General features: G+C 39.5%; 1 protein-coding gene across 1 annotated transcript in view; it reads left to right on the forward strand.

Annotated features, from left to right (window-relative positions):
* SPON1 (spondin 1) overlaps nucleotides 1-24,880 on the forward strand; it is a 186,314-nt gene extending 161,434 nt beyond the window's left edge. Inside the window, exons 8-16 of the mRNA XM_059474194.1 lie at nucleotides 12,232-12,433; nucleotides 13,253-13,393; nucleotides 13,727-13,802; nucleotides 14,240-14,422; nucleotides 15,812-15,982; nucleotides 17,026-17,193; nucleotides 18,107-18,271; nucleotides 19,497-19,760; nucleotides 20,887-24,880. Of these exons, the coding sequence (XP_059330177.1) occupies nucleotides 12,232-12,433; nucleotides 13,253-13,393; nucleotides 13,727-13,802; nucleotides 14,240-14,422; nucleotides 15,812-15,982; nucleotides 17,026-17,193; nucleotides 18,107-18,271; nucleotides 19,497-19,760; nucleotides 20,887-21,050 (1,534 nt within the window). The 3' untranslated portion in view covers nucleotides 21,051-24,880. The remainder of the gene's footprint in view (nucleotides 1-12,231; nucleotides 12,434-13,252; nucleotides 13,394-13,726; nucleotides 13,803-14,239; nucleotides 14,423-15,811; nucleotides 15,983-17,025; nucleotides 17,194-18,106; nucleotides 18,272-19,496; nucleotides 19,761-20,886) is intronic.
* The last annotated feature ends 1,194 nt before the right edge of the window (nucleotides 24,881-26,074 follow it).

Consider the following 26,074-nt stretch of genomic DNA (forward strand, 5'->3'; position numbering starts at 1 on the left):
TTAAAATGCTATAAAGTCACAAAAGTTTAATTTTGCATTAGGGTAGTAAATTCTGAGGGTGGTTGCTCGTTTTCATTGTGCTGTCCCATTAAGAGGGATGAAATCACTTTCTGGCTAGCCATGCAAAAAATAAATAGCTGCCCATCAATAAAGGTGATTTTGGCATCAGAACGTAATTTATAAAAATGTACAATAGCAATGAGTAAATTATTCAGTTGCTCAATTAATCAGGCCCTCAGACTACCCAACTGAGATTGAAAAAACCAACAAAACCCCCACATTTGAACATGCACACTCATGTTTGGGTTTAAATGGCATTCAGAAAGGCAAAATACGGATGAACTGCAATTAACCAGCTGTAATGGGCATTGTCTAAATTGTCTAAATAATTATATTTGTTGTTGTCTCCAAAGGGATGAGCAAAGCTCATATCATAGCCCTTTAATCATCTCTGCACTGGATGTCTTTGATATTTGGTTATACAAATTGATTGCAAACATTGTTCCACCTAATGAGTTGAAACATAAATCACGTGTGGATAATTTTTTCTTGTGTGACTAAGAGTCAACAGAGACTTATATAAAAATAAGGAAGATTATTATTTATTGCTCCTTCTTATATTCCTTATAATGATTTTTTTTTCATGCTACTTGTTGGACATTTTCTCCTAGGTGAATACTACATTAATCTGGTTTCCACTTCCTCTGTAGTGTTAAAATAGTAAAGCTGGTGCATTTTCTTGCCTTCCAAGTTTTTATATCCTTCCATAGCTGCATTTGAGCAGCTATCTGTGCCTGGGGTTGAATTACCTTTTAGTTTTTTTAAATAAAAATAAAGAGTGTTAACTCTTGGTATGAAGTTAGCAGCATCACTCCCTAGAGTAAAGTGGACAGTGTGAACAGCTCAAAATAATAATTGATTTAAAACTAAAATATAATAGAAGTAGAATCTCCTAAATATAATAATCTCTTAAAATATAATAAGGTAGAATCCAACTATTGCCTGAAGTGAACTTTGATGAACTTTTAGGGATTCTTAGGGGCAAAAACATCTTATGTTCTTAATTGCAGTTAATAGCTTGCATCAACTAAAGGTCTCTGGCCACACTTGGTTGGAAAGTCAGCTAAAAAGCCCAGTCCAAGGATTGCCATCAGAGCAGCATCATCCCTGTGCCTGAGCTGCTCTGAATTCACAAGAACATCCTTGCCGTCACCAGCAGCTGCATGCAGGGAAGCAGAACTTGCAGCAGGGAAATAATGACATTTGCACAAGCCCATCTCGTTGATAACAACGAAGAATAAAAGGAAATAAAAACTGCTGGCAGCTAAGGCATGAAGAACTGAAAGCAGGAATAGGCTGATGAATTGTCAGAGCTGCAAATTCATTCTCAGAGGCTCGCCATTGTAATGAGTGAAATGTGGTTATATTTGACACCTCATTGGATTTATGTTATCCTAAAAGAAAATACTCGTTTTAGTTTTCCTGAAGAGTTATGATGTGCTTTTCTCTTGACAGAGGAGTTGATTTAGATTTTGAGATGCTTGAAAGTATTTTTTGAATTCCCTAAGTGGCTCTCTCCAGCTCCAAGTAGGCTGTTATAAGAATAAAAGTTGTAATGTTGTATGGGCCATATTTTCCCTTCAACAGGCTCCCTGGGAATATTATAAAAAGATTTTGTGTGAGGTATGTCTTGTCTTAACTTAAACCCCTGCATGGTAATGATGCAGGTTGAAATTTTCATGCCAAGCTAGAGGAAAATACAATGTTTTACTTGTGTTTAGAATGTTCCAATAGCTGTTTATTGATTGAGGTTTTGTGTTTCCTTTGGAAAAATGACTTGACAATCAGTGAGTTTAAAAACTCCTCCAAATCTGACCAAGTTTAATGAATGCACAGAAATCTGAGTGTTCCTGTGATTGCTTGCTAACATCTGGTAGCTCATTATTCCTTCAGAGCCTGACCTTATCTGAGCTGCCATAAATGGATGGACACAAATTCTGCAGAGGCCACGGCGAAATGCAAAGAATTGCAGAGAGAGCTGGATCAGAATGCAGAGCTCAGGCTGATGCAGGAGACATTTTTGGATTGAAGCTTTCAGGAATGAAAAACAATTTCTAATAGTTTAAAGTAAGGTGCTTTGGTGAAAGTCCAGGAAGAAGGGGAGGAAAGCAGCACAAAATGTGAATTGGCATTTGAGCCCTGTATCACAGCAGGCAGAATTACTCTTGCCAGACATAATCAGGACCTACCTGAATTTATGTAATGCACAAACTGGTGCAAATGTGAAAACCTCATTCTTTATCACAATAATGATGTTTTCCTTACATCAATTACGACTAAAAAAATAAATCTTGAAGCCCTAAAACTAAAGAAGAAAAAGCTAAATTCAAGCTGATTTCCTTAGAAACTAACTTCTTTAAAGTAAAATGGTTTTCAGGAAATATAACAAAGGCATAAAGAAGCCATTGATCAGAGGAAAAATACACTCCGTATAAAAAGAAAAAGAAAGCACTTTAACTAAAGCATAAGTCTTGTTCAGATTTATCTACTCAAGTTTTGGATGAGAACTTTTGCCATAGCTGTGTGGCAAAAATGCTTCCTCACCAGGTGTTGTGCAGTGATGCTGAAAATGCTTTGTATTTTAAAAACTCTGGTTTCATAGTCCTTTCCTCAGAAAGGAACAGGAGTGTAATCTTTAAAAAATAGTATTTCTAGCTTTGGATTTTCAATAGAACCAGTTAGACCAGATAGAACCAATTATAAGCTTTGGAAGCAGCAATTAACGCTTCCAGATTTTTCTAGTCATTCTATGGTACCCACTCCCACAAAAAGATATGTCAAGAAAAAAAAAAAAAGAAAATGTCCGATCTTTCTAAAGTAATCTTTTATGAATGTGGATGTGGAACTGGAGCATTAAAATTCATCTTAACTATAGTTTCTTCATGATATGCATCCCAGGAATTTAATATAATGAGGGCCTGCAAAGATTTCTGTTGCTTTTCCCCAAATGCGTTGTCCTATAGAGCAGCTGTTTTTATTCTTTCAAGGCCACATTTTGTTTCAGTGGTGCCACTACAGGCTGTGACTTTACTTTTTATTTCTGTAAATCTCTGGAGGGTCTTTTTCCTCCCCAGGAATCCTTATCTCCCTTGTCCCCCTCCACTGCCTATCCTGAAATGGGGTAATAGCCAACATCTGTCAATCCTGCTGGAAATTAGGTTTCCTTCCCCAAAATGACAGTATGGTACCATGAAACATTTCCAAAGTTTGGGGGTTTTGTGTACAAAATGACAGGAGGCCAGACAGAGTCTCTTGTTTCTATGGCAACACAGTGATGTGTCTGGCTCAGATATTTTCTCCTTTTATGATTTTATAGATAACTGGGATTCATCCAGTGAAGCTTAATATTGTCAAAAATAGAATCCTAACCCCCAATCTAATCAGGAACGGTAATGCAGAAAGGACAATCCAATATGAAAAAAAACCCAAAATACAGGGGAAAAGTCAGCTGTGACTTTTGATAACATGAAGAAAAATACATAAATTTCTCTGGAGCTGTAAAATAGTTTGAGTGCTCCAGCTCTGCATTTGGCTAATGGTTAAAGTGTATTTTATGTCAGAAAATTCCCTGTGCTCCATCCTTCCTTCCTGCTGCATCTCATTCCTTCTCACTGTTGGTGTCCTGGCCCACAGACCCCAAACACTCAGGTGTCCCCACCTGTCTGATTTTGGCAGCTTTGGTTGAGTCCCTGAACTCCTGACAGCTGGATGCAGGAGAGGTTTTTGTTGAATGAACAGATTATCCATCAGCAAACCTAATGAAAGCACTTTTGTTAAAAGGCTTTGACTTGAAAATGGAAGCTTTCATGTAAGAATTGGACCTGAATGCAAATTCTTTTTTCTTTCAGCTTGAAAAAACTAGTTCTATTTAGGGTTTCTTCAAATAGAAATTCTATTTTTGTCCCACAAAGTAGATATATTTGTCACATCAAAAAATCTCAGAAGATGCATCTCAGCAATAATACATATTTTAAAAATCCATCTAGAATAACAGGCATTTTTATTTGAGACAGGGTGAGATTGGGCTCAAAGTGCATGTATATATTTGGGTAATTAATGTAAGATAAAATCTTCATTAATTTGAATTTCCATTTTATTGTTACTTCAGGAACTTTACAGGAATTAGTGAACCCAACACTCAAAACTTGGTTGCTCTATTTTAATGCTCTCTACAGAGCTCCATTTAAATGAGAAGATAACTCAGTCTCTTATTTTTTCCCAGACATCAGGACAAAACTCTGCTGAGTTGTGTTTTGGGAGCTCAAGGCAACAAATTTCTGCCTCTCTTGGCATCCATTCTCATGCTATTGTGAAGCACCCTGTTACAGGAATCCTTGTCAGCTGAGTGCCATTTAGTGTTATATACATTTATATAACATTATATACATTTATATAACTTTATATACATTTGTTCACTAAAAAATCCAAAAACTACATCACACTTGTAGAAAAGAATTGTCTTTTAAGGGTATTACTGAGACCTAGGAAAACTTCATTGTCTGACAGATGGTCCGACACCCACGTTAAGAAATTCATAATCCAATCTCAAGGAAAAAAGAGTTCTAGGTAAAAACATATGTGTTTGTTGGGAAAGAAAAAAAAGAGTATAGATTTTTTTTTTTTTTGTCAGAGCAAGCACATATGGCAGCTCCATTTTCTGTCACCAATTACTTTCTACTTAAAATGCAAATGCCACTAGGCAAGGAAAAAATTTGAGTATTAAAACATAGAAAAGAATTAACTAAGAACAATCCCTGCAAGAACATTATACTCATTGTTCATGGCAATTAAAGGCCGTCCAGTTAAATCCAACTTCCTCCTCCCATTCTGCAAAACATCTCATCCCCTTGCCTTTTTTTTTTTCCCTACATGTTCCTCCCATTGGTAGTTACAGTTTTATGATTATTTCCCAACCATCTGCTGTCTTTCCTTGAGCCAAATAATTTCCCTTTATAAAGTGGTGAGTAACCACGTCGGCATCATTTCCGTGCAGTTGCACGTGCACTCACCGATCCTCATTCCTGTGTAAACACTCACTCAGTGTCTGCCATGATTTGCCACTTCAATTTCTACTGAGCACAACTCTGCTTGCAATACTTCAATTGCAAGCAGAGTTGTGCTCAGTAGAAATATTATTTTTGCTATTTTTATTCAGCAACTCTATACAGCCACCTTCCTTATGTGTGCTCTCTTCCCTTTCTCATGGACCTCAGCAGAACACAACAATATTGATTCAACACTCAAAAACGTGTCCTGCAGCAAGCTGAGTTTTCTGATGCTTTGTCAAAGACTTCCTTAACCCCCACGCCCAGCAGTGATAGCAACTAGGTTGTCACTTAGGCAGAAAACTTTAGCAAATTGGTACCCCTGTGCACTTTGTTATTAATGAAATCGTAATTCAACATTTAGTCCAGTTCCCATCTCCAGACACCAAAAGGGATGTGCATGTTGGATGGAGAGGGATGCTGGATGGACTGGAATGTGCATTTATTTATTAAGAGGTTATACTGAAACTGGGGAAGTGCAAAATGCAATTCTCATCTTAGGATATCTGCAAATTAAATGGGTTTGGGAAGTAGGACAGTATTACTTTCAAGTTCTATAAATAATTTTGAAGGAGTATCCACATTTTTTTTAGGTATTCCAGTCAATAATATTGATGGTGCTATTTGTTAAAGACACCATCAATACCATGGATTGGAATGGTAGCTTTGGTTGAAAGGAGATCTTTGCTGTGGTCTAACACTCAGAATGAGTTAAGCTGGTGGCAAATCAGAGTTCCTTGCTAACCAGGTCATAAATAGGTCTGTGCTGTTTATCTGATGCTGTTAATGGGGTGGAGAGGACCAGACCTCAGGCTGGGATGATTTCAGGCTGCTCTGCCTCTGCTTCTGCAGAGCAGCCGGGTGAGAATTGAGGCAGAGACACAACAACAGTGCTCTTGCAACACCACTGGGATTTCCTGTGTAAACACAGCTGTAATTACTCCAGGCACACATTTTGTAGCCCCAAAGCTCCTGGGAAAAACAAAGAGAAATTTCCTGAATCCGTCCAGTGACTCCTGAAACGTGGTTTGATTGCAAATGCACAGGAAATAATCTAAGAAGGTGCACAAAGCTCTTGTAAGCAGGAGTAAATATTGCCAGCACCATAAGCACACCTCTTTTGTGACAAACTGCAAAGAACACACTGAAAAATCCTCAGTTTCAGAAGCTGCAGTCCTAACTTGAGGTACCTGAGGTTTTCTTGCAGCATAGAAAACCTGCTCACATTTGTTAATCACATCATCAAGGTATGCCCATTGATAAAGGAAAGTATTAAATCAAATAGCTGATGTGTTAAAGAGTAAATTTATGATTATTATCTACAGTAGCAATCCAGGCATGCTTATAGGACAATATCAAAATGCCTGAAATGCATGTGTGCACCAAGTCCCTTCCTTTTGTAATGCTTTCTAAAAACCCTCAGATAATTGATATTTCAGAGCAGCATTTGTTCTGATCCGTGGTTTGAATGCCAGTGGTCATGATATAATCCCCAATTTCAACATGCAGTACCACATCCACCCCTTTTAACTGGTTACAGCAACATTCTCAATTTAAAAGCTGACACACAGCAAGGTGTGAGGTTGTTGTGTAGGGGGTTTTGTGTGCTAGATGTATAAGAAGTTTTCTGTCTTTCTGCATTCTTTCCCTATGAAATAAAATAGCCAAGCTCCTCCTCTCACCCCCTATGGTTTGATGCTCAGAGAAACCAACAGGTTGACATTAATGTGCTTTGCAACTTTTTCTGTGGATGTCAATCAAATTTCATTGATTCAGTGCTCATGTTATTGTAGCTTTCCTTTCCCTAGCCCTTTGGGAACATACACATGTTTAAATTACTCAATAGCTGAAGGGCTTACCTGCCATTCATTTAATCAGAACTGAAGATTCTCCTCATCCTCCTCCTGTGCAACCTTGTCCTGGGGTGACAGCACAAACCTCAAACTCTGGGTTTATGGTCAGGTGTTGATCCCTGTGCATAGAACTTTGTTGTCCATGCAGGAACAGTAATTTCCATCCCTTCATAAATGGTTTTCTCAGTAATACAACATCTAAACATCTAATCTAATTTGCTCTGTTAGTTCCAGACTTCTAAGGGTGTTTTCCATTCAGTTTGGGATCTTAATTGTGTTCCTTTCTTTTCTTTGAAGCTACTTCACTTTTCAGGATGTTCTGACTTTCAAGTTTATTCAGTAAAAGAGGTGTTGTGTAAGTGCTGCTGGTGGGAAGCTCAAGGGTGGGAAGTTTGTTTCCATGCTCACAGTGTTATTTGTATCAATAGCAAAAGGTTCTAAAGACGAAGAAATAGGAATGTTTCCTCCTGGAATTGTAGCTGTGATGCAGTGCTAGTCTCTAAAAAAAGAAGAATGTTACTTTTGCTTACTAGGATGGAAAGTTCACTTGGTATTTCTGAAAATACTCAGTTTTCATGGTCCTGTCATCAGCTAAACTCTTAATTTAAAAAAAAATTAAACTGTTTTCTGATCATCAGGACCACTGAGATGAAAGCAGTGGCAATGTGGTCCACAGTGCTTTCAACCCACTGCCTCTGATCAGACTTAGAATAGTTTCTGTGTTTCCACTTTTTTCTTCCTATTTGAAAAGGCAACTGCACCATCCTGGGCACAAGTGAAATCAGATCCTGGTACACGCAAATAAATTTAAGAATGGTTTTATAAACTCCTAAGAATGGGGTTAGGGTGATTATACCTTAACACAGCTCGGTGAAAAAATATGGAGAGGTGTCAGCTATTTCCAACAACCTTACTCTCCATATAGTTATTCAGTCCATGGTATATATCAGATTTTTCCCCCTGCATAAAATCTATAACACTGCCTGAATTAGAATTTAATTTCAAAAAGGGGTAAAATCTCAACCCTATAAATGGTCTTATTACCTCAAAAAAAGAAAAAAAAGAGTATATGCATTTTTCTTATTCTTTTGCTTGCTTCTTTTATTTTGCTAATCAAATATCAAACCAAAAGTAACCACGAAAGTTTTATTCTGCCAAATATTATTTTTGCTATTTTTATTCAGCAACTCTATACAGCCACCTTCCTTATGTGTGCTCTCTTCCCTTTCTCATGGACCTCAGCAGAACACAACAATATTGATTCAACACTCAAAAACGTGTCTTGCAGCAAGCTGAGTTTTCTGATGCTTTGTCAAAGACTTCCTTAACCCCCACCCCCAGCAGTGATAGCAACTAGGTTGTCACTTAAGGAGAAAACTTGTCAAGCAAAATCATGTTTGTGCTCTTTCAGCCTTAAAAAGGGAAAAAAAATATTAAAAAAAAAAAAAAGAAAAAAGAAAACCCACAGTCCAAAACACATACACAAAAATGGGGAGGAAAAAAGGAGAACCATTTTCCTACACTTCTCAGTATATGGCGTCCCTGTAGCTGGAGATCCTAATCCTGCTAACAGAAATAAAATTGGATAGAAATAAAGGAAATGGGAAATGGAAAGCATTAGGATGCAGGATGCTGCCTGGGACTTGCCCTAGTCTGTTGCTGTGTGACAGGAATTGCCAGCAGTGGAAAATCACTGCCTGCCTCAGCCAGGGCACACAGGGCTCCCCTGCCCCTGGGGCCCTCAGGGCTCTCACCTGGCACTTTGCTCATGGCCAGCATTTGCTCTGCAGCTCTCATTTGCCACTGGTTTTAGGCATTTATTTGTGCAGGGGAAGGAAAAGGGACACGTTTGTGCCTTGCAGAAAATTGACAAGTTATTTACACTTCAGGCTTTCCTGTGGGCTTTACCAGACATGCTCAACCTGTTGCAGAAGAACACCTTCTAAAATTTTGAAAGAGGGAAAAAGATGATCTGAATTCCTATTTAATCCAAGGTCTTGATGATATAAAAATGAAAAAAAAAGTTGGGTTTGGGGTGTACAGAATAAATTTTTGCACTTGTTTCCTCCGTGGAGATCCACAGTGCAGTCTTAGGGCGTTTGAGCCAGATGTGTTGCTGAGGGATGCAGGAAGAATTGAGGCTCCTGCCAGCTTCATCAGTCTGTCATTCATGTGGATACTGGAAAGAGCTGACATTTGTCAGATTGTTAAAAAGCTAACAGAAGCCCCCAGAGTTTTCTGTTGTATAAGCCCAGTCTGTGCAGAAGTTATGGGTGGTACCTTGAATCCCTGAAATTACAGCAGCTCAGGAAGAATTTTGGATGTTGGGAAACATTAAACAACTGCTGTTCAAGTTAGGATCCATACTCCTTACAAAAATTTGTCAAATCTGTTTGCATTTGGAAAATGTCTGCACAGGAGTGGAGGGAGAAGGGAAAGGGATAGGGAGAGGGAAAAGGAAAGAGAGGAAGAGAGAAAAGAGAAGAGAAGAGAAGAGAAGAGAAGAGAAGAGAAGAGAAGAGAAGAGAAGAGAAGAGAAGAGAAGAGAAGAGAAGAGAAGAGAAGAGAAGAGAAGAGAAGAGAAGAGAAGAGAGAAGAGGAGAAGAGGAAGGAGAAGAAGCCTCCATTTGTCCTCTATGAATTTTTTATTTTCTTTCTTAACTTGTTACAGGATAAAATGGCCACAACATTATCTGCCCTAACAAAGGAGCAGAAGATTGGTGATTTTTGGCAAAGTGCTCTGAATTGGAAAATTATGGCAGGCTCAAGTTTACTGGTATTTAACACATCCAAAGTCTTGGAGGCGGAGTGAATCTCACCTTGAAGTGTTCCTTAACAGGGTTTCAACACTGATATAGTTATAATTTAAATAATATTATTATTTAAACATAAATAATATACATAATATAAAAATAAACATAACTAACACTAAATAGTAATATTATAATAAATGATAGATGTAATTTAAATACAAACATATTTTTATTTAAGTTAATATCATGATGAATATAATATTCTGCCATGTCCATGTTAGACATATTCTCCATCTAAACATCAGCTACACAAACACACATCTCTCTGATATTTTTACAGTGCATTGCTTACCCTGTTTGAAATATAGAATTCCTGTAGGGAATTCTTAGAAACCCTTGTAATGCAGTAAATCCTTTTGCTACTTGAAGCCAGTTAATAGGCTTTTTAACACTAATCACAGCTCTGTGCTTGACAAATATATCAGGATACTGCATTCACTGAGGGAAGTTGATACTGTCATTCATTATTTTATGACTTTGCATTAGACAAACTGAAATCAGGCTTCTATCTCTAATGGGAAAAAAAAAAGAAGTAATTTGCATTTCTTTCTGGGAAAGGCAGGATTAATGACATCAAATACTTAGCAACTCTTCTGCTCAGAGTCTTAAATTCAACATAAGATAATTTACACAGTAGGACAGAAACAACTTCTAAAGACTCTGGAACAGAAGTGGCCAGAACATTTTACATATTAGCAAATTCTTCTCAACTTGCCTACTGAAGAACTAGACATGCTAACTTTTAGATATCTTACTTTTGAAACTTCATGATAGCTATTGAAAAATCATTTTCTTTGAACTATTCTGGTTTTCCTAATGTACTGAGAGTGCTTCGAGCCAGAAAAAAAAAAAAAAAAAAAAAAAACCAAAAAAAAAAAAAAAAAAAAAAAAAAAAAACCCTCACATTTTATACGCATTTATAGGAAGAATAAACTCTTTATGGCTACAGTAGAGCAGTGTCTGTGCACTGTTAAGCAAGCAGGGGCATTATTATTGGTTACCTAACTAAAAAAAGGAAGGACAAATAAGACTGTAAAAACACCTCACATTTAAAATAAATGTGGTCTGTAGACCATTCTGAACCAGTGTATTTTGGCAAAAACAGAAAAGAAAAGAAAAGAAAAGAAAAGAAAAGAAAAGAAAAGAAAAGAAAAGAAAAGAAAAGAAAAGAAAAGAAAAGAAAAGAAAAGAAAAGAAAAGAAAAGAAAAGAAAAGAAAAGAAAAGAAAAGAAAAGAAAGAAAAGAGAAGAGGAAAAGAAAAGAAAAGAAAAGAAAAGAAAAGAAAAGAAAAGAAAAGAAAAGAAAAGAAAAGAAAAGAAAGAAAAGAGGAAAAGAAAAGAAAAGAAAAGAAAAGAAAAGAAAAGAAAAGAAAAGAAAAGAAAAGAAAAGAAAAGAAAAGAAAAGAAAAAAGAAACCAGCAAAACCTCGACTTGACTCTATTAACCCAAGTCCTGTAGTTGGGGAAAATTTGCTGTGACATCAGACCAGAATTTAGAACAGCATTAGCAAAATAATATTTTAAATAATTCTGCATTTGTTGTTGCTCATGAGAAAAACTCCCTGAGGGGTTTCAGCTCCTCACCTGCCAGCAGGAACCTCCAGCCAGGGCTGGTTTCATTACCACTGGAATGGTTTTATTTCACTATTAATATAGAGTTCTATTAATATAGAGTTCTTTTCTGCACACACAGTAGCCCTTCCAAGAACTTTTGGCATTGAAACTCATGTTGGCTTTGGGGGCAGGGGTAAAACAATCAAGGTATTTCTCTGTCATTTTGGACCTAATTTTTGCAAGTGTTTTGAAAGATATTTTATTATTGTTATCCTACTAATACATAAGCACACTTCTGCAGCTCTGTATTTCTGTGTTGTCGAATTGAGTTATTTTCTGACCCAGAGATGGGGCAACTGAGAGGTGTTTTCAAAACTTTTATTCTATTTTTAGTCTCATGTGAAGGGTAAGACAATACAAATGTTATAATTAGTATACAATACATCTATTTACTATCACAATCAAAAACTATTTCCTAATTACATTACATACATTTCTTAACCTATCAACTTTTACTATACCATAGTATAAATACTTTGAAACTAATAATCTAAAATTATTAAAGATATATTGTAGTAGGATTTATGAGGGGTAATTCTATTTCTCTAAAGTATCTAATCTTGTTTACAAGTGCAATCTTTAAAACTTGTTTCTATTTCCATTTCTCTCTCAGCAATGCTTATCCTATTCCTTAACATTTCTAAATCAACATTTCTTGTCTCAAGGTTCGCATGCAAACACACACTATGTAAACCTTCTGTCAAACTTTAAAAATTCTCTACAAATCCATTTCCCACGCTGTATCTCTTTTATGTATTGAAGTGCAGTCACTGCTTGGGTGATGCTGCGGCTTTCTGGGTTCAGCTCCCTCCGGCTCGATCAGTGATGCTCTTGCCCCGCATTTGCAGGAGAGCTGCTCCCTCTGCTGAGTTCTCCGTGGATCGCCACCGGCACCTGATGTCCTTCCTGACCATGCTGGGCCCCAGCCCCGACTGGAACGTGGGGCTCTCTGCCGAGGATCTCTGCACCAAGGACTGCGGCTGGGTCCAGAAGGTCGTGCAGGATTTGATCCCCTGGGATGCCGGCACCGACAGCGGCGTCACCTACGAGGTTTGGGCTCTACCTCTGATTTATCCAAATTATCCCCTCACAGCAGTGCATTAGGAAAGCAGTTTGCTCCATTGTGATGCTTTTTATACTTTTTTACTCAATTTTTTCTTAAAATGAAAGACTATTTGTTTAAAGAGATGTTAACTACACCTCAGTGGTGTTGCCTGAGCTCCTTCAGCTTGGCACTCATGGGATGATGTGAGGTCCACCTGGGGTGTTTTTACCCCAGAAATGGGGTAAAAATGGGTAAGGTTGGAAAGAAGCACAGTGAGTCCAGTCTGGTCCAATCTCCCTGTTTAAGCAGGGTGATCCTAGAGCAGGTCATAGGGTTCTGTAGAGCTGTTGAATAGCCCCTGTAAGGGAGGCTCTGCACCCACTCTGGCCAATCTTTCCCAGGGCTTGGTCACAGCACAATAAAGAATTTCTCATTTATATTTCTCATTTATGTTCACCTGTTAAATTCACCTATTGCAAAACCAAGCTTTTGAATGCCCTTTGGTACAGACCAAAGCAGTGCCATCATCAGCTCCAGCATGGGGCTGTTTCAACCCAATGCCAACTGCTCTGTTTGGTACAGGAAACTTCAACTCTTTCTTTCAGCAAAGCAGAGCAAACCCAACAACAACAAAACCCCCTAAACCAACGAAAAACCTCACAAAAAAAAACCCAGAACAAAACAAATCCCCATACCATTAAGTATGAGTGTACCCTGTTCACCCCACGCTGGAATTTTGCAGTTTAGCATTTCAGAGAAGTTTTAATTTCTGCAGCTTAACTATTATTTTCTTTTATAACACTTTTTTTTCTTTTTGATTGCAGTCTCCTAACAAACCTACAGTGCCTCAGGAGAAGATCAGACCTCTTACAAGCTTAGATCATCCTCAAAGCCCATTTTATGATCCAGAAGGAGGATCTATCAAGCTGGTGGCCAGAGTTGTCATCGAGAGAATCGCACGAAAGGTAGAATTCATATAAGCAAAATTCTCAAGCAAGCAAAAATCCACTTTGTAAACAAAAAAACCAATCCATTCTTTCTCCACCTTCCCTCCAAATCTACACTCTTTAACCAACACCACAGCAAAGATAATGGCAGAAAATATTTAAACTGTCTTTAGGTGTTAGTTCTCCCAATTCTGGCAATCGTTGCATTTCCTTATTTGGGGATTTTCTTTATGTACACCTAGGAATTTTAAGAAAAAAAGGTGCTGCAGACACAGCAGTGTCTTACAATGTACTGATTTAACCTCTCATGGATGAGTTTCCTCTTCAAAATATTTTTTATTTTTTTTGCAGGGGGAGCAGTGCAATATCGTTCCTGATAACATAGATGATATTGTGGCAGATCTAGCACCAGAGGAAAAAGAAGAAGGTTCGTTTGAAATTAATTTGTGCACTACTAATAATTTATATTTCGTTCCAGTGTCTGCTGTCACTTGTAGATAAGGTATAAAACTGACTTAGGAACAAAAATTCCACTCACTGTCAAACAGTGATTTAGGTTTTTTTCTCTTTTGGTCTCTTCTATTACCTCTCCCTTGTACAGAAAAGAAATTGCATGTATATCTAGGAGATGACAGTAACAATACAAGCAATAAAAGGGACAAGACTTTTGGGGTTCAAATATTTTTTTTTTTTTTAAAAGAAAGTTGGCAGTTGGAAATTTTTTTTCTTCTGGGCTAAAATGGAGAGGATAGAATGCAGAAGGAAATAATGTATTCTATTGGAATCTAAAGTAATCATCAACCAAGATAAAGGAAGAAAATGAAAGACCATTTTTAACAGTCAATGCCTTTCCTCACTTTTCAGATGACACCCCTGAGACTTGCATATACTCCAACTGGTCCCCATGGTCAGCCTGCAGCTCCTCTACCTGTGAAAAGGGCAAGAGGATGAGGCAGAGGATGCTCAAAGCTCAGCTGGACCTCAGCGTGCCCTGCCCAGACACCCAGGACTTCCAGCCCTGCATGGGCCCAGGCTGCAGTGATGAAGGTAACCAGGAGTGGAAGGTGGAGGAGAAGAATGCCTTGGGGAGTTTGTTTCTCCTCTAAAGTTCTCAGGGATGTCACTTGCTGTGGTATGGCTCGGGTTGTGGCCAAGAGAAAATTGCTGAAGAACACAAGCGAGTGGCAGCTGCCTGTGGTGAATTCTGCAAGCCAGTTGTGTCAGGGCATGAAGGGCACAGAAGGAGGAAGGAGAGAAGTGAGGGATGCTGTGGAGGTTTTATGGGTTTTGGGTCTTCAAAGGGACAGTTTTTGGGAGTAGTAAAGTTGTTTATTGCATGAATACATCAGTCTCAAAGGCGAGGGGTTCAGAGCATTAATGTCTGTGCTAAAAGGTTTCTGGCATAAGGTCCAGAGCAGAAATACCTGCAACAGTTCTCACCTTTTTTCTTCTTCTTCCTTCCTTTCATCTTCCCTCTTTGCACCCCAGTAATTTATAAATAAAATTTATAAATTTTATTTATAAATTATCCAATCAGCTAAAAACACGACTCTAAAACACTTTTTTATGCCATTCTAATGTGTGAACGTAGTGACAGCTCTTACCCAAATCTATGTACATAATTTTATATATTTACCTGGATAGTTCCATCTATTTTATCTAGAAAGGCAAGCAATGTTCTGCTATGTTTTTGTTATGCCTGGGGCTAAGTTAATGAACTTTAAACTAGGCTTTAGGGCCTTTTACTAGCTAACACAGTCTCTTAAGGCACTTGAGATATATTTCTATTTACTTAAAACTAAAACTTATCCTTTTATTTCATGTGTGTGTGGCTTAATATATTTCAGCTTCTCTAGAGGTTCTGATTCAAACCCTGCATTTCTTTTTCTCCCTGAGGGACTAAGAGAGGCTTCTATTCCATGCATTCCAACAAAGGAGAGGACAGAGGGAAAGGCAGCACAGGAGGGATGCTGCACACAACTGGGCAGCAGCTCTGTCCATCCCTGTGGCCTCAGCTCTCTTCACAGAGAGCAGCAGGCACAACTCTCTCCCAGGATTTTTCCTGGGAAAGGCAGTGAGAAGCTCAGAGAAGAAGAGAAAAAAATTGTTATCTCTATTCGCTGCACCTGTTGTTTGGCACACGTGGAATGTGTTATAGAGATTGTTCACCCAAAGTGACTTGGTTATTGGATTCTGCTGATTTACCAACTGGGTCAAGGCTGTGACCTGGCTGTCTCCAGACAGTCACAGGTTTTTTTTATTCTTTAGTACAGTATCTCTTTAGTATGTAGTTTAGTATAGCATTAGTGTAATATAGCCTAGCTTAATAAAGCAATTGTTCAGCCTCCTGAATTGTGGAATCAGAACACATTATTCCCTGGCTGGGGGTGTCCTGCATTGATCAATGCCCAGCCCTGAGTACTCTTTGTGTTCCAGATGGCTCCACCTGCATGATGTCTGACTGGATCACCTGGTCCCCCTGCAGCGTCTCCTGCGGGATGGGGACGAGGTCCAGGGAGAGATACGTCAAGCAGTTTCCTGAGGATGGCTCCATGTGCAAAGTGCCCACTGAGGAGACTGAGAAGTGTATTGTAAATGAGGAATGCTGTAAGTATTTCATTCAGCCTCAAAAAATCCAGGCAATTGCAGGAGCACTGCCCAAATGGGTCTTACTGGGGTCCCACAGAGCTCCATCTTAGGTCCTGTGTTCTTCAATACCTTAATAAATGACTTGGAGGCAAGATTGGAAGGGACACAAAGCAAATTACCAGATGATTCAAAACTGGGAGGAGCTGCTGACTCTCTCAAAAGCAGGGAGGCCCTGCATAGAGACCTCAGCAAATTTAAGAGCTCTGCAATCACCAACCACATGAAGTTCAACAAGGAAAAGTGCTGGATTCTGCACCTGGGATGGAGCAACCCTGGCTGTACAGACAGACTGGGGAATGAGGGGATGGAAAGCAGCACCAGAGAAAGGGACCTGGGGGTCCTTGGCGGGCTGAATGTGAGCCAGCAGTGCTGGGGACATCAGGCACAGCATCACCAGCAGGGCAAGGGAGGGACTGTCCCACTCTGCCCTGAGCTGGGGCAGCCCCACCTTGAGTGCTGGGGCAGGTCTGGGTGCCACAATGGAAAAAAAGTTATTGAGCCATTAGAGAGTGTCCAAAAGTTATTGAGCCATTAGAGAGTGTCCAAAGGAGGCCACTGGGGTGGTAAAGGTTCCAGAGGAGAAGCCATGAGAGGAGTGGCTGAGGGCACTGGGTTTGCTCAGCCTGGAGGAGAGGAGACTGAGGGGAGACTTCAGTGCAGTTACAAATTCTTTGTGAGGGGAAGAGGAGGGGCAGGCACTGATCTCTGCTCTGTGTGACAGTGACAGGAGCCAAGGGAATGGCCTGAAGTCGTGTCAGGGGAGGTTTGGTTTGCATATCAGAAAAAATCTGGGCACTAAAACAAGGTCCCCAGGGAAATGGTCACAGCACCAACCTCACTTCAAGAAGGGTTTGGACAACACTCCTGGGGACATGGTGTGATTTTTGGGGATGACCCTGTGCAGGGCCAGCAGCTGCACTCCATGGCGGTCCTTGGGGGTCCCTCCCACCCAGCTGATGCTGTGATACTGATGAGCAATGTTCTCTGCCTGCTTTGAACAGCTCCCAGCAGCTGCCTGGTCACAGAGTGGGGTGAGTGGGACGAGTGCAGCGCCAGCTGTGGCACGGGCATGAAGAGAAGGCACAGGATGATCAAGATGACTCCTGCTGATGGATCCATGTGCAAGGCAGAAACCACGGAGGCAGAGAAGTGCATGATGCCCGAGTGCCGTGAGTGGCCAGGAGCTCCTCTCTCCCCTGCTCTGAGAACAAACATCACTTCTGACACACTGCCCCAGCACACAAAGAACACAGCTAAGCCAGCAGCAATGCTGCTTCTCCTTGTCCTCCCTAAAACTGGGAGAAAAATCTTAGGCATTAAGTAGCACATTCACTATCAGGACAAGAGCTTCAATATAAAATGTTCAGTGGTGTCATGTTGATGTATGACCCACACAGAGGTGTGTGTATCAGCAAGCCATACCTAAACAACTCTGAGTTATGTAATATGGGGTATATTTGACCATAAGGCTAGAATAAAACACATGAAACAGTGCCCTCCTCTTTCAACCCCTGAAAATTTCAGAAATTGAGGTGTTTCTTTTGTGCAATCAGCCAGCCACACCCTTACTGTCACTATTAATTTCTTATGAAATGTTACATTTTCATCAGAGATAATTTTTAAAATATTTTGGTAGATTAAATATCTATTAAATTTCACTTGTTAGACTAAATTAAGTTGACTTACAGTTCTATTCACTGCAGCAATCCTTTTTTCTTTTTTTTTCTTTACAGGAGTTGTTATTGAAACATAGCTCCTTAAACTATTTATTCCCCAGATGCACTGAGACCCAGGAGATATGACTTAGATAAGGAAAAGATAGCAAAGATATTTAAATCAAGCAAACCTTTCAATTTAATATGAAGCTTTCTGAGCTTCTTCAGCAGCACCATTCAGCTTGTGACAAGAAAGCATAATTGGCTGATGACAGATAAAACATGGCACATTTTCCACCTGTATTATTTTCAAAATTTATACCTTCATACTTTATTTATGAATTTATTTATTTATTTATTTATTCCTACTTTATAGGAATAAATTGTTAATAATAAGATAATTAATTGCATTTTTATTTCCTACCAGATACCATCCCGTGCCTGCTGTCCCCCTGGTCTGAGTGGAGTGACTGCAGCGTAACCTGTGGGAAGGGAATGAGAACCAGGCAGAGGATGCTGAAATCTGCTGCTGAGCTGGGAGACTGCAACGAGGAGCTGGAGCAAGCAGAGAAATGCATGCTGCCAGAATGCCGTAAGTTTGGAGAATTCCCTGGGAAGGGGAGGCTAATTGTGTGTCAAAATCTATGCATCACACCTCCATCACCACTTCTTAAATAGGCAGGGTATCAAGCATGCCTTGTTTAAAAAAATTATTTATTATTATTGATATCATCATAATTATCATACACTTTCAGTAACTGAGAGCTGAAATATGACTGTGTCTTAAATTCAGCTTGCCCTACATCACCCCATGCTTATTCCCAATATTTCTATGGGAATCCAGCTCTGCATGTTTGACGCGCTGCGGCTCCAGGCAACTCCCCACTAGGAAAGAAGTCAGAATTATAAAACCTGGTTTATCACTCAAATGCAGACAGTGTGCCAGGAAAGAAGGAAAGAAGAGTTGAAATCACCTGTGGGATTCTTTCAGCTCAGAAAGAGCACAAAAGAGGCTTTCTCCACCTTTGATACACTTCTGAATGGTATCACTCTGCAACCTGCTGCTGGATGGTGTGGAGGCAGCTGCAGAGATTTTTTTACCTTATTTCATTAAAATCCCCCACTTCTTGGGTACAGCAAATTTCTGGTTGCTTTTCAGTCTTTGTGAAGTGTGATAGCCTAAGGCACTGCTGAATGAATGAGATATGATTGCCTTTGGCATCCTGTTTCCAGCTGGTTTGTGAGACTTTATCACAAATTACATTATTTTTCACAGAAATTATGGGTTAAAAGGGCTTTTACATTGTAATTGTTCATTCAGCTTTTCTTAAATAATGTGAAATATCATTTTGATTTTTATTCACTGGGGCTGTAAGTGTTAAGCAGTGCTGAAAGATGAAGACTTTTAAGATATAATGGTATTAGTGAATGTGGCTTATTGCATAACACTGCCAACAAAGGAAGGCTCAGATCTCAGAGGTAGCAAATTATTTTTAAATATAACTCAATTTTCAGCAGCTTTTCATTACAAAACAGACAGATGGGTGGGAAAATTGAAGAAGGCACAGGAGAATTATTTATATGTTCTTTGTAATTTTAGCGATCTGCCAGCGCCACTCTTGAAGAAGAAATCGAAGAGCGTGTCAAATAACACTTCTGCTAGGAATGGACTCAGAAAATTCTGACATGCAACCTCCAAACAATTGCTGAGAACGCCGGAGGCTTAAGTGTAGTTGGGGTGCAAGGATTCATCAGGCACACCTGTGTGTTTCTGTGGATTTGGTGTCATTATTTTTTGTGTTTCTTCCTCCCTGCAGCCATCCACTGCGAGCTGACGGAGTGGTCCCAGTGGTCGGAGTGCAACACCTCCTGTGGCAAGGGCCACATGATCAGGACGAGGATGATTAAAATAGAGCCCCAGTTTGGGGGAGCAGCCTGCCCTGAGACCGTGCAGCGCAGCAAGTGCAGGGTGAGGAAGTGCCTGAGGGGAGCAGGGATGGAGAAAAGGCGCTGGAAGGAGGCTCGGGAGAAAAGGAGAAGCGAACAAGCAAAGAAGAGTTTAGATAGTGAGCAATATCCAGGTGAGTGTGAAAGCACTTTTAGGGGTTTTCTGCATGACAGTGGTGCCTTGTGAAGGCTGAGCTAGAGCAGAGCTAAAGAATAAAGCAGGGATTTATTAAGAGGCCTCAATGGATCCACCTTGGGCAGCACAAACCAAAATGGCCCCAAAATGCACGAGCGCTCCCGGGCTCTCTCCCTGGGATCAGTTCTGCTCCATTTGCACCTTGCAGTTCATTGTCCCATTCCAGCTTTAGCCCAGGCACTCCCACCCTGCTTGTTTTTCTCTCTGCAGCCCACGGGGTTTGTGCTCTGGGGCTGAGATTGGGATCATTTGTCCTTGGTGCCCAGCTGGAGCAGGAATTGTTTTGTCTCCCTGCTCTGTGCACAGAGCTCACCATCCCTGAATGTGAAGCTCAGACCCACACACTAAAGCAGCACAGAATGGGAAAAATATGAAAACTAAACCCTGAGGCATCAACAGGAGTTTGTGAGCAGCTCCAGCACATTCTGTGAGAGCACCTTCAGCACTTCAGTCAATAAAACACAGCCACTTGCACTGCTTGCCCACCATCAAAATCAGCCAGCTTAAGCTCAGGGCACCATGGAGAAAGGCACACATCTGTCCATGTCCCAGCACTAAAAATACTTCAGCTACTCCACACAAAGTGTGAAAAAGTTTAAACTTTACACCTGGCAAAGGACTGATTGCAGTTTCTGCCAATCTGGGCGGCAATCTTTACATCCTGTTAGCTTCAAACAGTTAAAATATTTGTTCCTGGATCCATGCTGAATTTCAAAACTGAACTCCTTTCCATCTCAGCAGTCTGATTCAGACTCAGGCTGCTCCAGGAGATCTGCTCAAACTGCTTTTTCAATGGGGGACAGTATCATCAAGTACTGATTCCTCAAATCAGCAAGACATATCTTGTGGTATAATTAACACTATCTGGGTAGGAATTACTGCTAAGTTGTGGCTCATGCTTGTCTGACATTTAACAATTTCATCATTTTATCTGTCTTTTTTAATGTAAATATTAAATTTCTTTTTACTTTTTCCAGTGTCTCACAAATGCAGCTTGGTTATTTATACTTAGCAGGGGTTTCTACTACTAAAAACTTTAACAAATCACTTTTTTTTTTTTTCAGTTTGTAGGATGAAACCATGGACTGCTTGGACAGAGTGTTCTACGCTCTGTGGAGGTGGAATTCAGGAGCGCTACATGATGGTAAAGAAGAGGTCCAAAAGCACTCAGTTTACCAGCTGCAAGGACAAAAAGGAGCTAAGAGCATGTAATGTCCATCCTTGTTAACAAAACACAAGGTTCCAGGTGATGCACTCTGAGCTAAATGGAAAGTCAACCTTGGTTTGTTTTTTTTAGAACAACAACAACAAAATATAAAGTGTATATTAGTTTTCATTTTTGCAGTGTGGTTTGCTTTTTAGTCTTGCTGGTGCAAGAAAAATATTTTATAAATATTTCCTCATGGATTTATGCTGAGAGTAAGCCTTTGTTACTCCAGCCAGCCCTTAATGCATAAAAATAGTAGTCATGGTGAGTTATTTAACTAAAATACAGACACATCTGTGGACATGGAATAGCCATATAGAAATACCACTTGTAAAGACATGGGATGCATGCATATTAACAAAACTAAGTTAAAGTGACAGGAATTTTCATCTGTGGGAGGATTTCTCTCTAGATTTGATTTTGAAAATCCAAAGCAGTGCCTCTGTGATTACACAACTATGCCAAGGAGTAATGTCAGTAATGCTGGTTCAATAACATTAAAGGTGCATGTTTATCTTTTTACACTATTGGGTTAAGCTGATAGTTATTATTATTATAATAATCTAAACAGTTTTCTTCACATGGATGCTGTGGTCCATAAAAGAAGGGTTTTTTTTTCTTCAAAACTTAAAAAGGAAATAATTTTTGTGGCTCAACAGTGATGTTTGACCACCACATAATCACAATCAAGACAGCACATAAAGAAACCATGCAAATATCACAATATATGTACAGTCCGTTGCCTTTCAAAATGGACACAGAACTAGTAGAAATTGGTCCAGAGGGTTGCAGCAGCTGTGCCACAGGATATCTTCCACATGAGGGACACAAAAAAACTAGATTCAGTTTCACAAGGATTTCATTCACAGAAGAGGGAGACAGGTTTATAATAAAATGGTAGACAAAAGGTGAGCCAGGCTCTCATGCATCCCTTAAAATTGAAATGAGCCTCTGAAAGGAAACAATGACAGTCTTAAAAAAACCCTGATTATAGATTGGCACAAGAATACATTTACAGCAGTGTCATTTATGTCTTTTTTTACTCAGAGCATAGGGTAATCTAAAAATTACTAAATTTGTGAGAATTACCCATTTGTGCATATCCTAGCCAGGTTAAAAGCCCTCCTTGACTACTTAAGTAATTAAAAAACTGCCTGAGATGATGAAATACCTCCTCACTCTTCTATTTGCTATTTTACCCCATCTCCTGCAGAGTTTAGCTCTCATTCCCACACAGAGTCAGGTGTAACCAGGGAGACCCTTGGGCCCTACTTGCTATCGGAATACAATCTTTTCCTGCAATTCTATTTCCCTGTAATAATCTAACATTAAGAGGGGAAGGTGATGGGTTACCTCTTGGTCCAGGCAAGGCAGCATACCCCTATGTCTCTTCTGAAGTAAGAGCAGTGCACTGAAAATAAAGATTGTTGATGCCCATGCTTAAGCTTGAGAGAAATGAATGGAGATAATTTTTTTTTAATGGTCTCTAAACCAGCCTTAAGTAATTTACTCACTCCCTTAACACTTGGCCACTACCCTGAGGACCTGACAGCTGGGTTTTAAATGTTGCTGTGCCCCAGAGCCCTCTGAGCTGTTCATCTTCCCCACCACCACCACCCTGGGGATGCTCTGTACCCAAACAGGCTTGTTGGGCTGGCGGCATCAATTGTGGGGCTGTTCATCAGCAATTCCCCACTGAACACTGCAAGGGCTGCTCAGGATTTCCACAGCCACCACATCCCACCCCCTCTCAAGGTATTTTACTGCTTTTTGCAGGTTTGGAGTTATGGAAAGGCCAGGGAAGTAATGGAACCAAGGGCAGTGTGAGCCCTCTCCTGCTGCTGCTAAATGAAATGGGTGCACACCCATAGCCAACCAAACCAGGAGAAAAAAAGAATACAGCAAGGTTTAATGCTAAAACCAAACGTTTTACTTTTTGCACAGCTTGGCTCACTTAATAATATTAATTCAGATAGTTTGCCTCCTTGTGCCTGTTCAAAAATTGTGCAGTTTATGTCTCTCCAGCATAGCAGCAAGACTTGTCCCTCAGTAGTTCACTTAGGACCTTACATTTCACTTGTATGACCAAAAATAAAGAAAACCCAATGAAAAAAACAAAACAGTTGAGTGATATAGGTGCTGGAGGAGCAACGAGCTGAGCATATTTTGGGTAAAGAAACTGCAGAGAAAAGCCACAATGGTCAATGCCAGGGCAGGGCCACATCTCTGGCTGAGCTGACAGAGGGTGTCCCAGTGGAATGAGGCCATTCACTCAGAAAAGTAATCTTTGGCCATAAAATGTGTGGCAGAGTGCTTTGAAAGGCTTTGAAGGACCTGTGAGCCTGGGGCAGAGGGAACAGAAGTTTGTCCTGAATGGAAAAAATTTGCTGAGTTCAGGAACCAGATTTATCTCATCAACCACTTGTCCAAGCTTATATTGCAAAACCATGCCTGTTTCAGCAAATAATCAGTGAAACCCAGTGTTGTATTTTCATTTTCACATTTGTTCCAGTTCATCAAGCTGTTTTGTCTACTAAATACTCCCTTTGTGAAAGGCCACATAGTGCAAAAACACTTACAGAAAACATAAAACACCTTTCTGAACTTGCCCACAAAATTGTCCATTGAAACAACCTGGCATTCTTTCTCTGTGCTTCTTACTAATTTGATTCTCCAGATCCTTTCCTTTTTTCCCCCTCTCTCTTAGAAGGCTGTTCAGTGTGATTTCCAGTCATTTCTCTTAGGCTCATTAAAGTTCTGAATGTTGCAAATTGCTTTTTTCCCTACCTTGTTAACAGATGAAATGACAAGGTAATTGCACCGGGTCAGAGATGTGTGACCACTCCTGCTTCTGTTCAGCTCTTCACACTTGTTTTTCTGCGGAAACGTTTTACAGATCTCTTGTCTTTCTTCTAACTTGATAGATGAGAAACATTTAGGCTTGTTACATTTTGTATAAAAAATAAAATAAACAGAAACAAAAACAAACGAAGGAAATAAAAAAAAAAAGAGGTTGATTTTCTATTCAGAACAAAAAAAAGAAAAAGCTCTGATATACAATATGTAGAAATCTTGCATTGTTACTGTAAACTTTCTAGTAGTGTAATAGGCACTGGTTATCAGTCAATAAAAATAAGAACTGTTATTGTTCTGATGTCCTGAATAATCCTGCTGAACTCAAAGCACAGATGTCACACCAGTTTTGTAGACCTCAACTACCAGATCCTAGCATTGTCAGTACCTTTTTTTCTAATATACAAAGGATAGAATCTTTACACATAATAAAAAAGTTAGGGGCTTAACAAATGTACGGTAGGACTCTGTTTGTGTGACACATGAGTTAAACAAAATTTTGTTTGATTGCATTTTTAGATTTCCTTTGTTGTTTTTGTTTGCTGTGGAATTATGAAAAAAGCTACCATGAACATTTCTTACCAAAGTCTTGTGTAGATGTTTTGTAGCTGTCTGCCTAACACATTATTATTATAATTATTATTATTATTATTATTTTGGAATAAAGACATCTTTACTATGAATTTTACACTCGTATGAGATTCTGTTCAACTTATATGATTATGTACACCAAAAAAACATTTATTAATATGAGTCATGTTCTTATTTACATTTTCCTGTTCAAGGTCACAGGATATCAGGAGTCAGTGGATTTTATTAGAACCAGTCATTCTTTCTACTTGGAAGGTGTTTGCATCAAGGTCTTTGTCAAATACTTTGTTGCTCTTTTTAAATCACAGGGTGACTTAGGACCATCACATTATGTATTTGTGTATTACTCTCATGTGGGTTTTGTTGCTGTTGTTGGTTTTTAATAAAAGAGAAACTATTTAAAAGAACACATTTTAAAGCCTGGTGGTACATGAAAGGAAAAATCATTTAGCTCTCAAAAAGCCTGAGATTTTGTGCAACTTTCAACTGATCTTTTGTGCTAATGGAAAACTTCTTTGGGACACTGTGGGTCGAGTGTGCCACTGAAAATTACCCAGAAATTTTGGAGGTGAGGGGGGCCACACAGCAATGCTGCTGCTCTAGAAATCCAATTGTCTGTAACAATTGCAGCCAGCTAAAAGCAACCAGTGTGTTCACAAAAACCCCTCTGGCTAAAACTGAATTGTATCCAGGCTGAGGGGAGGCTGGAGGTAGTAACTGAAATATGCTAAAATCCCTAAACTCCTCCCTACCATGTTTAAGGCACTTTAGTGGTCTTTGCTCCAAGTGCAAACCCATTTCATGTTTTTATTGCAACACTTTCAACCCTGGGACTCAGTTGTGCAAAATAAAGCAATTCTGTTGAGCTGAGTGATGCTGGGTTCTGTCTTTCCAAAAGACAGAACAATTTGTGCCATGACTTGTGGGTCCTCTGCTTCCTTTTCCTGCCTCTCTTGGGTCTGGATTGAAGGCACCTGAGTGTTGGGAAGGATGAAAGTTTGACAAGAAAGTCTCACAGATATGTGTGCTTGGCAGAAAGATTTTTAAATGTGGAGTCTGATGAGGGAATAGAGATACAAGCAAGTGTTGATATAGAAGAAAAGAATTGATGAGCCAGTCTTAATGCATAACCAAGGAGGCAAAGGGTGTGTTAGTTAGAAGGGGTTTTTATGGCTTAGAGCAAAGGATAAACCCACCCCAAACAAGAAAATGTTTTTACCAAGCTGGAAGATAGCACAGGCAAACAAGTCAGCAAATGTTGCAAGTAGAAAAAAGGTCTCAGAATTTTCCACTGCAAGAAAACTGAAAAACAACTTCTAGCTTAAACTGTAATATACTGACTTTTAGTGATTGGAGAATAGTAACATGAATATAGTAATTACAGTAGTTATGATAGGCTATAGATAATAGGTTCTGCTATATTAAGATGCTCAGCAAAGAAAAGTATAGAATGCATTGTAACCTAAAGAAAAGTATATACTGCATTTGTAACCTAGACTAAGGGCGCAGCTGGAGCTGACAGCTGTGGGCACAGCTCTGTCACCCATGACCCTGGACTGCTGTAACCTCTTGGGTGGAATAAACTGCATTTTGGAGAGCCC

Source organism: Ammospiza nelsoni, chromosome 6, assembly GCF_027579445.1.
Source record: "Ammospiza nelsoni isolate bAmmNel1 chromosome 6, bAmmNel1.pri, whole genome shotgun sequence".
Lineage (NCBI taxonomy): Eukaryota > Metazoa > Chordata > Aves > Passeriformes > Passerellidae > Ammospiza > Ammospiza nelsoni.